Below are 16,211 nucleotides of genomic sequence, written 5' to 3'. Positions count from 1 at the left end.
CTAGTACTCAGTGCCACCCCCAGCACGTCATACAGCACCCGAACCCGCCATGTGCCAGCCCTCAGTGCCACCCACAGCACATCATAGAGCACCCCCACCCCCATGTGCCCCTCAGTGCCACCCACAGCACATCATAGAGCACCCCCACCCCCATGTGCCCCTCAGTGCCACCCTCAGCACATCAGAGCACCCCCACCCCCATCTGCCCCTCAGTGCCACCCCCAGCACATCATAGAGCACCCCCACCCCCATGTGCCAGCTCTGTGCCACCCCCAGCACATCATAGAGCACCCCCACCCCCATGTGCCCCTCAGTGCCACCCCAGCACATCATAGAGCACCCCCACCTCCATGTGCCCCTCAGTGCCACCCTCAGCACATCAGAGCACCCCCACCCCCATGTGCCCCTGTGCCACCCCCAGCACATCATAGAGCACCCCCACCCCCATGTGCCAGCTCTCAGTGCCACCCTCAGCACATCATACAGCACCCCCACCCCCATGTGCCCCTCAGTGCCACCCTCAGCACATCAGAGCACCCCCACCCCCATGTGCCCCTCAGTGCCACCCCCAGCACATCATAGAGCACCCCCACCCCCATGTGCCAGCCCTCAGTGCCACCCCCAGCACATCATAGAGCACCCCCACCCCCATGTGCCCCTCAGTGCCACCCTCAGCACATCAGAGCACCCCCACCCCCATCTGCCCCTCAGTGCCACCCCCAGCACATCATAGAGCACCCCCACCCCCATGTGCCAGCTCTCAGTGCCACCCCCAGCACATCATAGAGCACCCCCACCCCCATGTGCCCCTCAGTGCCACCCTCAGCACATCAGAGCACCCCCACCCCCATGTGCCCCTCAGTGCCACCCCCAGCACATCATAGAGCACCCCCACCCCCATGTGCCAGCTCTCAGTGCCACCCCCAGCACATCATAGAGCACCCCCACCCCCATGTGTCAGCCCTCAGTGCCACCCCCAGCACATCATAGAGCACCCCCACCCCCATGTGCCCCTCAGTGCCACCCCAGCACATCATAGAGCACCCCCACCCCCATGTGCCCCTCAGTGCCACCCTCAGCACATCAGAGCACCCCCACCCCCATGTGCCAGCTCTCAGTGCCAGCCCCAGCACATCATAGAGCACCCCCACCCCCATGTGCCAGCTCTCAGTGCCACCCCCAGCACATCATAGAGCACCCCCACCCCCATGTGCCCCTCAGTGCCACCCCCAGCACATCATAGAGCACCCCCACCCCCATGTGCCCCTCAGTGCCACCCTCAGCACATCAGAGCACCCCCACCCCATCTGCCCCTCAGTGCCACCCCCAGCACATCATAGAGCACCCCCACCCCCATGTGCCAGCTCTCAGTGCCAGCCCCAGCACATCATAGAGCACCCCCACCCCCATGTGCCCCTCAGTGCCACCCTCAGCACATCAGAGCACCCCCACCCCCATGTGCCCCTCAGTGCCACCCCCAGCACATCATAGAGCACCCCCACCCCCATGTGCCCCTCAGTGCCACGCAGAGTACGAAGCAGTAGTCTGCAGTAATGCACCAGGCCCAGAACTCTGTCTTCTGAGTGGCAGCAGCCAGGAGCCCAAAGCCCTTTGAAATTGCTGCATCTCCAAACACCTCCATGCCAGGTTTGGGGCTGAGAGGGGTTAAGCCTGGGAATGGGGGCGGGCGTGGAGGGCTGATGCAAACATTGCTCTTTCCTGCTTAAGAGCCTATCCCCAGGTGCAGTGTTTTCCTTGTCCTCATGTGCTCTCCACTCCAGAGTGAACGTAACAAACTTTCTCATGGATACAAATCATTGAGTGCACTGTTCTTAAAATAGGGGTTACAAAAAGCGTGGTTTGATGTTATTTATTCAGGACTGTCTCGTATTCACATGCATTGTGGCTCTAACTGAATTGGCTCTTCTTGGTTGCAGACCCCTGGGCATGACCCTCCACCTCAGCACTGCATTTCCCTGGGAAACCCTTCACCACTAACCCTCTCCATCAGCTCTGCCCTCCTGCCCCACCCCCTACAGTAATAGACAGCACTATCCCCTGCCTACCTCCTACCCTTGAACTTCAGGCCTCCCCATTTCCTTCCATCCCCATGGCAGTCTCCAACCACCTTCTCCAGCAGCCTCCTGCCCCTCAGCGCTGACCCCCACATGGTGCTGCTCCCACCTTCCTACCTCACTCTGAAGGCACTAACCTCTGCACTCACCCCAGCCCCTTTTTCAGCACTTTGCTCTGTCCTCTCTCCTACCCTCCCAAGCACTCCTCAGTGAGTGCTTGCCCTGCCCATATCCCTCCCACTTTCTGCCCTCCCACTGAACACAAACTGCCAAATGCATTTTCCTGCCACTTTCCACAGCCTGCCCCAGCACATGCCATTACAAGGCCAGCAGGCCAGTCCTGAGAAAAGTAAAATGCAGAAATAGAAATCTGAAAAGTTTCAGTTTGGAACAATTGAAAAGTTGTTTTTTGGTATTGTTGAAATGCTTCATTTTTGATAGTGTTATTTTGATTAATTTCATTTGACCGGGCAGCCAGGTGGTGGGGGCAGCTGTGTGGTGTGGGGGGCAACTGCAGGGTGTGGGGTGGGGGCAACTGGAGAGCCCAGCAGCCAGAGAGCCTGGCGGCGGTGTGGTACAGGGGCAGCCAGAGAGCCCACACTGATTCTTGCTTCCTGCTTACCTGAGGAGCAGCAGAGGTGAAAGCAATGGTCAGAACAGACACATTGGGGGCACTGTGGGATACTTCTGGAGGCCAATAAAACATAATTAAACAATGGTGTGCCTACACTAGCATTGCTGACCTTGTATATTCGAATTTGGCATTGCTCCTTGTGAAAGAGATGGAGTAGAAAAGTCATCCTTAGGATCCCTTAAAATCAATCCAGTGATACTTGTAGTGAAGACGGGTACATTGTAATTTTAACCTAACTCCCTTAAGATCAACTTTGGGTTCTAGAGTAGACATAGCCTCATGGGCTTTATTAAGTGGCTGTTGTTTTTTGTGGTTAACAACATTGTTTTGTTTGAAATGTATTTAAAAAAAAGCATCTGTATCGTAAGCACCTGGAGTTAATGGACACTGGCCCCTGCCGTGAGACAAGTTGGGAGGTGAAATAGTGTGGTCTGTTCCCAGCAGTGGTCTATGTCACCGCTCTTTTTGGGGAGTTGGGGATTGTAGATGTGTGTTCCCCACTTATCCCCTGACTCCCACACACAATGACTTCTCTTCCTGCTGTGTAGCCTTCTGAAGCCAAATGGATCATCCCTGGTACCTTTGTGTCTGCAGCCTCCTCTGTGCCTGGCCTACAGCAGCAGGACATCCTTGCAGCATTGACAATGAGGTGTGTATGGAAAATGCATCACAGGGCTCAGGGTGTCTCAGTTCACCCAGGAAAGGGGATCAAAGACCCAGGAAGTCCTGTCTAGCCCAATCAATTGAAGCAATGAAAAAAATACCCCAGAAAGATGAACCAAACTGCAAAGGGACCAGGAGAGATTAAAGTATGCTCTGTATGTGTTAAGAGAGTTATGTAGGCAGGGAGGGCTACTGAGAGATGTGTTGGATTCTCCATCATTTAGGCTGTCTAGACTAGCCCCAAACTTCCAAGGGGGCGTGGTAATTAGGGTGTTCGGAGTTTACAAATGAAGTGCTGCAGTGCATATGCAGCACTTCATTAGTCAAAATCTCCCCTACGGCAACTTAGATGTAGTGTGGGCACTTTGAAGTACCCCCCGGCTACACGCAAGCTGGCAATCTGAAGTGTGCAGCATGCAGCGTGCAGCGGCAGTCAGTAAAGCAAATAGGATGTTAGGAATAATTAAAAAAGGGATAGAAAATAAGACAAAGAATATCTTACTTCCCCTTTATAAAACTATGGCATGCCCACATCTTGAGTAGTGCATGCAGTTGTGGTCTCCTCACCTCAGAAACGATATATTGGCATTAGAAAAGGTGCAGAAAAGGGCAACTAAAATAATTAAGGGTTTGGAAAGGGTCCCATATGAGGAGAGGCTAGAGAGACTGGGACTTTTCAGTCTAGAAAAGAGGCGATTGAGGGGCGATATGATAGAGGTATATACAATCATGAATGGTGTGCAGAAAGTGAATACAGAAAAGTTATTTACTTGTTCCCATAATGTAAGAACTAGAGGACACCAAATGAAATTAATGGGTAGCAGGTTCAAAACTAATAAAAGAAAGTTTTTCTTCACACAGCGCACAGTCAGCCTGTGGAACTCCTTACCAGAGGACACTGTGAAGGCGAGGACTCTAACAGAGTTTTAAAAAGAGCTCGATAAATATTTGGAGGTTAGGTCCATAGATGGCTATTAGCAAGGGGTAAGGTAGGGTGCCTAGCCTTTTGTCGAAGGCGGGAGATGGATGGCAGGAGACAAATCGCTTGACCATTGTCTTCGGTTCACCTCCTCTGGGGCACCAGGCACTGGCTACTGTTGGCAGACAGGATACTGGACTAGATGGACCTTTGATCTGACCCAGTATGGCCGTTCTTATGTTCTTATGTTCTAAAGTCCCTTTACTCCTCAAAATTTTAGGGTGTCAGGAGTTTACTAATTTTGAGGAGTAAAGGGACTTTGATGTAGCGTGGGCACTTTGAAGTTTCACCCTCTGAAGTTGCCATGGGGGAGATGTTGACTCTTTGCACTGCAGCAATTCATTAGTAAACTCCCGACACCCTAATTACCATGCCCCCTTCAACATTCGTGGCTAGTCTAGACACAGCCTCAGAGTCTTTACAGTGAGCACAGGATATCTTTTTAGAAAGAATGGCCATTCATAGATTCTAAGGCTGGCAGGAACCATTTTGATCATCTAGTCCGAATTTCTATACAGCACAGGCCAGAGACCTCTCTACAATAATTCCTAGGGCAGATCTTTTAGAAAACCATACAATCTTGATTTACTAATCACAACAATGGAGAATCCACTGTGCTCCTCAATAAACTCCCAACAGTTGATTACTCTCGCTGTTAGAAATGCCTTATTTCCACTCTGAATTTCTAACTTAAATTTTCAGCCATTGGATCCTGTTATGGTTTTCTCTGCTAGATTAAAGAGCCCACTGTCAAATATTTATTCCCCACATAGGTACTTCTAGATATGGCAATCAAGTCACCCCTTATGCTTAAAGAGAGAAGGTTAATAGATACAGCTCTGGAGTCTGTAAAACTGGTTTTCCTTTATTCATTTTTGTGGCTATTCTCTGAACTGAACTTCATCAACATTATTCCTGAATTGTTAACACCAAAACTATTCCAGCTGTGGCTGTACTAGTACCAAATACAGACATAAAACAAACTGTGCTCCTACTTGAGATTTATGTTTCTAGTGATCACATTATCCCTCTTGGCCACAATGTCACCCTGGTAGCTCATGCTCAGCTAATTATCCATGATACCCAGCTCTGTCTCTTTGTCAATTTCCCAGGATAGAGGTGCCAATCTTTAGACCCCTGGAAATCTGCATACATCCATGGAATATATTTGGGTATTGGATGTAGAGAAAAACTTTTATCTGCACCAGGCTCTATGCATTTTTTAACTCTGGCCTACAGTCTGTGCTCCTAAATGTATACATTTATATTTAGCCGTATTAAAATACATATTGTTTGCTTGCACCCAGTTTACCAACCAGTCTAGACTGCTGTATGTCAGTGTGATGTCCTCTTCATTATTCACTATTACCCCAATTTTTATATCATCTGTACATTTTATCTGTGATCTTATGTTTGCTACTGGGTCACTGTTTAAAACGTCTATTAAATCAATACTGTTTTCTTTACCAACTAAATTTGCAATCTCATGAAAATACCCAGTTAATGACAGAATCTATTTTACGTAAATACATGCTGATTAATTAAGAATTAAAGGAAGGTTATATCAAATTCCATATCAGCCATTCCATTATCTTGCCTTTGATCAATGTTACCTTGACAAAACTATCATTACCAGGATCATCCCACTTACCCTTTTTAAATATTGGCACAATATTAGATTTTTTCCAGACTTCTGGAATATTCGCAGTGTTCCAAGACTTACTGAAAATCCACATTGGTGGTTCGGCAAGCACTTTAGTTGTTGCTTTTAAAAGTCTTGGATGTAAGTTGCTTGTGTGTCTAAGTTTAATAGCTGCTGTTTAACATCCTCTTGAAATACTAGTGGGAAGAAAACAGTTGTCACTGGAGGACTATGCAATCTGATCTTTTCCTTAATCCTGAACAGAAATATTTATTGAACACTTTCTCCTTTTCTGTATTTACATTGATAATTCTACCATGTTTACCGAGGAATGGACCAATATCTTTGTTAGGATTGTTTTTTGTTCCTTATGTACTTAGCAACCTTCTTTTTGTCCTTGACTCTGCTGGTGATAGCTTTCTCTTTTTGTCCTTGACTCTGCTGGTGATAGCTTTCTCTTTTTGTCCTTAACTCTGCTGGTGATAGCTTTCTCTTTTTGTCATTTTGCCTCCCTTATGAATTTTCTATCATTCTTACCTTCAATTTTAAAATTAATTACTATCACCTTCCCCTTTCTTCAATTTGTGTTTCATTTTTATAGCTATTTTCACTTCCCCTCTAAACCAGGTTAGTTTAAAACTCTTCCATAAACAGTTGGAGAGTAGCACTCCTACACATCAGGCACTGTAGCTTGCTTAATCTGCACAGGCAGATGTCTGCTGGCAGGCTCTCAAATGGGAACTGGAAGTGCAAACGCTCAGAAGAGAAACATGGTTTAAGCAACCAACCAGCACAGAAAGCTGGAGAGCCCTGAATGAATCAAGGACACACTGGACAGAGACAGAGTCTAGGAATTCAAGGGGAGAAAGGAGGGCACACACATCCAGTGCTAGATGGTCACAGATTTGGGATTAGAAAAGTGATCCTAAATAATAAGTACAACAGAGGGAATATCCAGCAGCTTTGCTCATCCTACCCCAAGTACAGTATCTGGTTTTCTTCCTCCACCAACTCTTTCTTCTCATGTATATTGTGTTGTGATTATAGGCTCACAGTGACCCAGTCTGTCTGGTCTTTATACAGTTGTACTGACCTGTGTCAGACTAGATAGTGGACTAAAAGGAGCTACTGGAGCAGATCACACCAATACTATTTTCCTGAAATTGTTTGTTTACTTTAAAGCAAGGGTGGGGAACCCCTGGCCCATGGTCTGATATGGTCCCTAAGGCTCAGGGCTGTGCTCCCCAGCATATGGCTTGCTGCAGAGTGGAGTGTGTGGAGCTCTGAGCCTTGTGGGCTGGAGGCGGGCAAGGTGAGACTGGATCTGGCCCATGGGCTCTGCCTGGCAGCGGGAAAAAGCGGCTCTGGGCTCTGCATGCCGGTGCTGCTGCTCCCCATCCCCCTGGCTTGGGGAATGGCAGCACCAAGAAATGCTGCCTGGAGAGGCCATCCCCCCCACTCCTATTGGCTGGAATCGTGGCCAGTAAGAGCAGTGGGAAGAGGTGCCTGGGAGCAAAGCGGGATAGGCAGCAGGTAAGCTCTCCCCTGCTGCATCCCCCCCCTTGCACCCAGACCCCTGACCTAAAAGAGTTGCCACTCCTCCTCTAAAGCTTTGCAACAAAACAAAGTGTGAAATTCTTGAGTCTCACTGGAGAATCCTATTAGGAATTGAGAACCCTCTCACATAGATGACAATATTTTCTTCAGGGATGGGCTGACTGCAGTGGAAAGAGCCTTCTACACACTCCAGATTTCCTTCCTGGAAACATCACCAGCTTGGACCTTTCCTTCAACTCCTTGGCAATGCCTAAAAGTGGGACTCTCTTGGTACATTTCCCTTCCCTGCGTGCACTAAACCTCTCCAATAACAACATTCCCACTCTATATCCAGCAGTCTTCTCTAACCTGTGGGCACTTCACCTGGTTGATCTGAGCAGCTGTAACACCTCCTGCCTTCACCCAAAAACTTTCCAGGGCTTGAGTAATCTGCACACACTGCTCCTGAAAAACAATAAACTTCAGATTTTGCGGCTGCCTGCGCTACTTGCTTTCAGGACCCTGGTCCATCTGGACTTGCGGAACAATGATCTGATCTCTGTGGATGCATTTGTCCTGCAGCAGATGGACAGAACTCCTCAGGTCCTGCTTCAAGGGAACCCCTGTGTCCGTAATTGCTCCATGTATCCTTTCCAGCAATGGCTACCACAAAGACAAGGTGACGGAAGGACTGAGGGTAGAGCTACCATGAATAAAGAGGAAGAACTGAAGGGTAAATGCCCTGAAGGATTCAGGGAAGGATTACAGGAGTAATAGATGTAGAAACTCTATTTGGTCCCTTCTAGTCTATCTCCTCTGATTAATGAAGGCTTATTTTCAGTAGAGTATTTTCTAGGGTTACTCTAATCTTTATTAAGGGACATTAACCTGACTTTCTTATCAATAAACTAGAGAAATGCAACATAGATAGTACTACTGCAACATGGGTGCATAACTGGTTTGATAACCATCCTCAGAGAGTAGTTATCAACCGTTTACAGTCATGCAGAAAAAGCATAACAAGTGGGATTTGGCAGGGATCAGTTCTGGGACCAGTTTTGTTCAATATCATCATAAATAATTTAGATTATAGCACAGAAAGTATGCTTATAAAGTTTGTGGATTATACCAAGCTGGGAGGGGTTGAAATTGCTATGGAACATGGGGTTATCATTGAAAATGATCTTGATCTAGAGAAATTGGAGAAATGGTCTGAGATAAATAAAATGAAGTTCAGTAAGGACAAATGCAAAGTGCTCGACTTAGGCAGTGTCTACACTTAGGAAAAACTTCAAAGTGGCCGTGCTAATGGCCAAATCAAAGAATACTAATGAGGAACTGAAATGAATATTCAGTGCCTCATTAGCATGCTGCCAGCTGCAGCACTTCAAAAGTGCTGTGTTTTGCTTGCACATAGCTTGTCTACACAGGGGTCCTTTTCGAAAGGACCCTGCAAACATCGAAATCCCCTTATTCCTATCAGCTGATAGGAATGAGGGGATTTCGATGTGATGAGCTGTGCATGAGCGAAACGTGGCACTTTTGAAGTGCTGTGGCTGGCAGCATGCTAATGAGGCGCTGAATATTCATTTCAGCACATCATTAGTATTCTTCGATTTGGCCATTAGCATAGCCATTTCAATGTTTTTCCTAAGTGTAGACGTAGCCTGAGGGAGGAACAATTAGTTTCACACATACAAGCCGTGTCTACACGTGCACGCTACTTCGAAGTAGCGGCACTAACTTCGAAATAGCGCCCGTCACGGCTACACGCGTCGGGCGCTATTTCGAAGTTAACTTCGACGTTAGGCGGCGAGACGTCAAAGTCGCTATCCTCATCAGGAGATGGGGATAGCGCCCTACTTCGACGTCCAACGTCGAAGTAGGGACTGTGTACTCATTGCGCGTCCCACAACTTCGAAATAGCGGGGTCCGCCATGGCGGCCATCAGCTGAGGGGTTGAGAGACGCTCTCTCTCGAGCCCCTGCGGGGCTCTATGGTCACCGTGGGCAGCAGCCCTTAGCCCAGGGCTTCTGGCTGCTGCTGCTGCATCTGGGGATCCATGCTGCAGGCACAGGGTCTGCAACCAGTTGTCGGCTCTGTGGATCTTGTGTTGTTTAGTGCAACTGTGTCTGGGAGGGGCCCTTTAAGGGAGCGGCTTGCTGTTGAGTCCGCCCTGTGATCCTGTCTGCAGCTGTGCCTGGCACCCTTATTTCGATGTGTGCTACTTTGGCGTGTAGACGTTCCCTCGCAGCGCCTATTTCGATGTGGTGCCGCGCAACGTCGAAGTTGAACATCGACGTTGCCAGCCCTGGAGGACGTGTAGACGTTACTCATCGAAATAGCCTATTTCGATGTTGCTACATCGAAATAAGCTACTTCGCTGTAGGCTTCACGTGTAGACGTAGCCACAGAATGGGAAGTGACTGTCTAGGAAGGTGTACTGCAGAAAGAGATCTAGGGGTCATAGTGGACCACAAGTTAAGTGAGTCAGTGTGACACTTTTGCAAAAAAAGCAAATATCATTCTGGGATGAAATAACAGGAGTGTTGTAAGCAACACATGAGAAGTAATTTTTCTGCTCTACTCAGTGATTATTAGGCCTCAACTGCAGTACTGTGTCCAGTTCAGGGCATCACATTTCAGGAAAATGGCATAACACTGTAGCAGGTGACTTACCACTGGTGGGAGCTACACTGTAATATAGATGCTTACAGAGCTAGGTTGATTTAAGCTGCATTATGTTGACCTAGCTCTATAATGGATAAATAAATAAATCAAATAAATGGGTTTGGTGCTTTACAGTAACAGTCAGTTCAGATACATCTACTCCATATTTAATAATTTCTTTTCTCATTCGTTTAAATTAGGCTAGAGAACTAGAGGCTGAATAAAAGCTAAGTTGGTGAGCATTAGCAGGCGCTTTCTCTTGTTCCCTTTATGTAATGTGGAACAAAGGTGGAGACTTCCCTCCAAAATGGGGATGGCAGGATGGGTGGGAAGGTGGAAGCTCCCTCTCCCTAACTGAGTCAGGTTTTGTCTTCCAGCTGTGCACATACTCTGTGCCTCCCTCCCAGAATTCCAGGGCCTGGAGGTTAAGATCCTGAGCAGTCTAGATCTGGATTGCAGGAGAAAACAGTGGTTTCCTCGGGTTCAGCGTTCAGTCACAACAGAACCACATGCCACAGTGCAGGGAAATGACAGTAAGTTGTGTGCCTACAGGTACTCTCGGCCCATGTGAAAGCTCTAACTCTCTAGTTCATTAGTTTTCCTATTGGTGACGTATTCCCAAAGTATATATCCCACTGATGTGATGTCTGAATCCCTGTTCTGCTGCCTAACTAATCCAACGTAACTTACAAGCAGTTTTGGTTCATTCTGCTCTGCTAGACTTGGATTGCTCTGCAATGTAACTCACATTCCTGGGAGCTATATGCATTTGACAACATCAGTAGCTAGCAAGGCTGCCAGAATTCTGCTCTAGACCTTGTCAGCGGGAACACATGATGCCCTCTTGGCTGGGGACAGGGCTATATCAGTCCCAGGTTATGTCTGCTCTCTAATTAAAAACCCACAGTTGGCTTAGGCTAATGGACTTTCAATTATGGTGTAGACGTTGGGGCTGGACTGGAGGCTGGGCTCTAGGACTCTGAAGGGGGGATAGTCCCAGAATTTAGACTGCAGCCTGAGCCCAAACATCTATATCACAATTAAACAGGTCCTTGACCTGAGCCCAAGTCAGTGGGCAGCAAAGTGGGAAGCTGTCCCAGGGCTCCTGGCAGCTGCCACAGGAGCAACAGGCCCAGTGCCTTGGGCAGCACTGAAAGGCAGGCTGGGAGAGGCTAGCCCCCAGACGCATCCCTTCCACCCAAGGCCTTAGTGTTTCTGGGAGCCTGGAACCCCTCCTCCCTACATACAAACCAAGGCCCAGCAAAATCTGTCTGCTGGCCTGGCAGAAAGTGTAGACATACCCATAGAAAATTTTTGGTGGGTTCCAGAGTACAGCCACTAACTCTTGCTGGTGGTCACACTGACACTTTTTCCTAAAATAATTAAATTTCAGAAAAACCAGTAAATATACACATCCAAACAACTGTAAATTACAGTAGGTCAAATGTTGTTTACTATTGCAGATATTAAAAATAATGCTGTGAAAATTTATTTGTATGTTTAAGATCACTTACCACAGCCTTCCATCTTGTAACTAAGTGTGACATGAAAAGTGATACTTACATGTCTGTTCATTTCACTTTCTCAGGAAGCCCCAGGACAAATTAAAGCCTGTATGAGGATTGTGGGGGAATGGAACAGGAGACAGCAGGGGCTCAGGACTATGGGGAGGGGTGGGGAGACCCACTGCTGCACAGACATAGCCAAAGGTCAGCACCTAGTGCCACACAGCCAGAGCATGTAGCTAGAGCTGCAGGATGGGGACTGTGTCTGGGGCAGTCCATGCCTGAAGCTACACAGCCAAGCACTTGAAGTCCTGCTGCTTGAGCCTGCTGCCCAAGCCCCACTGCCCCTCCACCCAAGATGGGATGAGAACACATCTTGCTTTTGCAGCATTGTGCCCCAGCTGTCTCCAGAAGTGGTGCAGGGTGGGGCATCCACAAGCAATAGAGAGGGAAAGGCACATTTTTTGCCTTTCCCCCATCATTGCCCAGGAAGCTGATGTGACTGCAATAAAAGTCCCTGGTGGTTGCATTTGAGAAATGCTGTCTTAGAGGTTGCCAGATAAAGCACCAGGTAATTTTACAGAACAGTTATTAGCCTCATCAAAACAATTAGAGACTCTGACACTATGTGATAGGCACTAATACAATACAGGAGCCCAGAGGTTAATTAGTGGGAGACTTGTGAAATCTGAATAATCTTTTGCCATCTGGGCAAGATAACTATACAGCTAAGTCCAAGACTGTATGGTGAACGACAACAGGTTATCCCTTTCTAGGGTTTTAAAGAAAATTCTTTAGAAAGGTCATAACCTATCCAGTGTTAGCACTTGAGAGGAAGCATTTTACATTTGCAAAACTGGTAGTTTACAACACTTATAACAATGAACAGCTGCCATTTAATAGGTTTTCTGAATTTAATAAAATGAAATAAAACAAAGGTATTCCCTTCTAATCAAACCATACCCTAGGCAAAGCATTTGCAAATTCCTATATGGCATTCAACAAAGTGGAGAGCCACCCTTTTGTTTTCCTGAAGATTATTCCATTTACACGAAATCTGGCACTTTACTTTCAATTTTTGTTAGGACTGCTTTTTTGGCTTTCTCTCTGTTACTGATTAAATGGTGTTGAGAGGTGGATGGCCAGGGGGACGGTTCCAGACTACAGCGGCTGCCCCACTGCAGATGGAAGCTACAACAGCTGGGCTGTAGAGTCCCTGCCTGTGGTGCTCCAGGGGCCACCATGGACCAAGCCTGCTCTGGGTGGGCTGGAGAGTCTCCCACCTGCTGTGGGCTGCATGGGGCTGGATCAGCCCAATCCTCATGGTGGGTGGTTAACTGTAACCGGTAAGCCTCATCTGTTTGGGGTGAGACTTACTGGTTAACTGTTAATGTCCTAATATGAAGTGGATTGAAAATGGTACCATTACGACATTAAGCCTTCCTCCATTAAGAACTATCATTGTGGCTCATAGAGCATTAGTCCAGATATTCCCCTTGTGTCAGGGGCAGTAGGACCTGGAAATCCCTCATCCACTGGGGAGATAATTGTGAGATGTGGGGATTCTTAACTATTCCATCTCTCTCTCTTGTGCAGCAACCACCAGACCACCTGCCAGGAAGGGAGGGAACAGCTGGCCATACCTGGTGGGTTTTCTTATATCAGCTGTTGGCATTTCTATCCTGATTGCATTGGCTGCAAAGTGCAAACTCTTCCATAAGCACTTCGCCAGCTACCGTCACCGGCCATTGCCTGACACCACCTCTATGGTGGACAACCATGCTGAGGATGGGGCTGCCTGGGGGAAGAACCAACCCATGCCAAGTGCTGCTGGGCTGCAACTAGAGGATGATGATGGCTTCATTGAAGATAACTACATCCAGCCAAGTGAACAGCTGAAGGAGGAAGATGAATTGGAGCCACATTTCTCCCTCTGAGCATAGTATTTCACCCAGGCTCCCCTCCCAGCCATCCCTCTTCACCTCCTGCAGGCAGAGCTTTCAGCTCCTGGCTTGTCACTTCAGCCCTCATCAGTCAAGACCTTCACTCCCAGTCTTCCTTCTCCACTGAACCATGTCACTGTGCTTTTTTTAGATTCCACTGCTTAACTTAGGGGATGGGTACACCATGAAATAAACATGGAGCTGAGAATGACATGAGAAGGGTGTGACGAGAAAGGGATCTGCAAGGCAGAAAGAATAATGGGAGCAGAGCTTATGTGGATACTGTTAAGGTCCAATTTTATCCCACATGTAACAGCAACTTCAATGGTGTTACACCAAGGAAGAAGGTAGCCCATGGTGTGAGCAGGTCTGTCTATGGTACTGAAAACAAAATGCTTGTTCTTCATCTGTACATCTTTGTTTTAGTATTTGATATGCCCTCAAGCACAGTGAAAGCAGCCTGGTGCAGCTTTTCCTCCCTGCTTGAGGCGAGGGAGAGACCCCCCGCCCTGACTCCTCCACACTGTCAGCAACACCCTCACTCCTTCCACCTCAGAGATGGACCTTGTCTAGGTTTACATGCATCTCTCCATTTACGAATATAATTTGTTTGATAAAAACTGTTTGTAAGGTAAAAATTCATAAATCCAAAATGAAATTCCCATTAATTTCAACGTAAAAAAGTCTGGCCAGTTTCTGACTCCCGGAAAAATCACCCAATATTTTTCCGACACGTTAGAATACTTTATAATCACAAAAATGAGAACAGTATTACTTTTTCATGATCGCTTTATTATCACTCACCAAAACAAGTTGGCAGTGCTAGGCAAAGTGAAGTGTGATGGTGGCTGTGGTTGGTGATGCATCAGTTCTTAGTGGCGAAGAAGGTGGTGTTGAGGAGAGTTCCATGGGATCACCTGTGTCATCGGAAGACAGCTCCATAGCAATTTCAACCTCCTTAACTGGGGTTTTATCTTCAGTTTTTGAGGTTGAGGATGAGCTGATGATGTTGAGGGTTTAAGAGGAGGTGGTGAGGTTGAGGGTTGAAAAAAATGATAGAATGGAAGTTTGTACTGCAGCCCTCTTTTCCTGTTGTACAACTCCTGATAGCACTGAATGGCTTCATGAAATTGTTGCTTGCACGCTGAACTCCATTCTAAGTTTGGGTCATTGTCATCAAGAATTTTTGCAGCTACCTCCAATGCACTGAAGAATTTTGAGAGTGCTTTAGTGTCCAGCATTTTCTGTAATTCATCCATTTTTCTCCTCGTTTTCTGATAACCCTTCTGCATCCAGCTGAATTGATTCTTCATTAGTCGATTCTTCACCCTGTGACAATAACATGTCTTGAACATCATCTTGTGTCTACCTCATTGAATCCTGCTTGCATTGCCAGTTGCATGAGAGTCTTTTGAATGTCTTTCACCTCACCCTCAAAACCACAGAAATCATGAGCATATTTCAGCAATACCTTTTTCCAAACACCATGCATAATACTTTGAGATATTTTATTCCATTCAGTTGCAATATCTTCTATAGCCACCCTGAAGAAACTTTTACATGGCTAGGACCCATGATGATCAAAAATAACAAAGATATTTGAAGATTAATATCATTCACAGTCAAGATGAAACTAACACAATGAAGCATGCAAACCAACTGGGAAGAGCTGGGAGGCTGAGGGAAGTGAGTCAGCCTAGCACTGTGTACTGCTGTATTCCTCCGCATTCTTTACTTACAAAGCAGACACTCAGACAAAGGTTGAGTTTTGTTGTTGTGAAAATAATGTTTGTAAATTGAAAAACTAGTGTAAATTTACATGGTTCTTTGTAGCAAAAATTCGTAAATCAGAAGTTCGTAAATTGAGGGATAGGTTTATTCCTTTTGGAGTTGGCTGCCCTCATGCTTACAATGTGCTGCACTCGCAGTGGAAGCTAGCTGCTCTAATGCTCATCATTATTCTGAAGGGTCCCAGCTTTATAGGCTGCCTCTGTGGGGGTGCTTCATCCAAGCGTGGAAAGCAGCCATCTATGGGATGAAATATACTATCTGTTTAAAAGAGCAGGAGGCAAAAGAGAATCTAGTAGAAAGTGCACCAGCATTTGCCAACTTAATAAAATACGTATCTTTTAAAACTTTGTGTGAAGACAACTAGCTTCTTCTCTTCAGGGCTGTCCCGTTGGGGGTGTGGAGCCCAGGACAAGTCCCCCACTGCACCCCAGGCCCCACCCCTGCCCCTTCCCACTCCTTCTCCAAGCTCCTACTATGCCTTTTCCTAACCCCTCCACACCCTCATTCCACTCATTCCCCAAAGCACCCTTCCTTGAGCAATGTGCCCCAGGAAAATAGGGGACAGCCGGGGCTGTGATTCTGGTCCCTCTCCTGCTTTTACTGGTGGTAGTGGGAAAAGGAGCAACCCAGCTCCAGCCCACTACACTTCCCTGGCTCCCAGCCACCTTGCCCTGCTTCCTGCCACCACTGGTCAGTGTGGCAGTTCAAGCTCTTCCTTCCCGAAGCCCCAGAGCTGGGAAAACACAGCCAGCTGGGGCCAGTTTGCTCTGCTT

General features: G+C 47.2%; 1 protein-coding gene across 3 annotated transcripts in view; it reads left to right on the top strand.

The window, feature by feature from the left end:
• C9H1orf210 (chromosome 9 C1orf210 homolog) overlaps nucleotides 1-15,900 on the top strand; it is a 41,781-nt gene extending 25,881 nt beyond the window's left edge. The window contains exons 2-5 of one of the 3 annotated variants that reach the window (XM_075003408.1): nucleotides 3,258-3,358; nucleotides 7,701-8,208; nucleotides 10,577-10,732; nucleotides 13,301-15,900. In XM_075003408.1, the coding sequence (XP_074859509.1) occupies nucleotides 3,272-3,358; nucleotides 7,701-8,208; nucleotides 10,577-10,732; nucleotides 13,301-13,641 (1,092 nt within the window). In that variant the 5' untranslated portion in view covers nucleotides 3,258-3,271 and the 3' untranslated portion in view covers nucleotides 13,642-15,900. Of the gene's footprint in view, nucleotides 1-3,257; nucleotides 3,359-7,700; nucleotides 8,263-10,576; nucleotides 10,733-13,300 lie in introns of all 3 variants that reach the window. The other 2 variants (XM_075003409.1, XM_075003407.1) reach the window with 2 other exon arrangements.
• The last annotated feature ends 311 nt before the right edge of the window (nucleotides 15,901-16,211 follow it).

Source organism: Carettochelys insculpta, chromosome 9 (assembly GCF_033958435.1).
Source record: "Carettochelys insculpta isolate YL-2023 chromosome 9, ASM3395843v1, whole genome shotgun sequence".
Taxonomy (NCBI): Eukaryota; Metazoa; Chordata; order Testudines; family Carettochelyidae; genus Carettochelys; species Carettochelys insculpta.
This window is presented reverse-complemented; position numbering and strand designations above follow the sequence as displayed.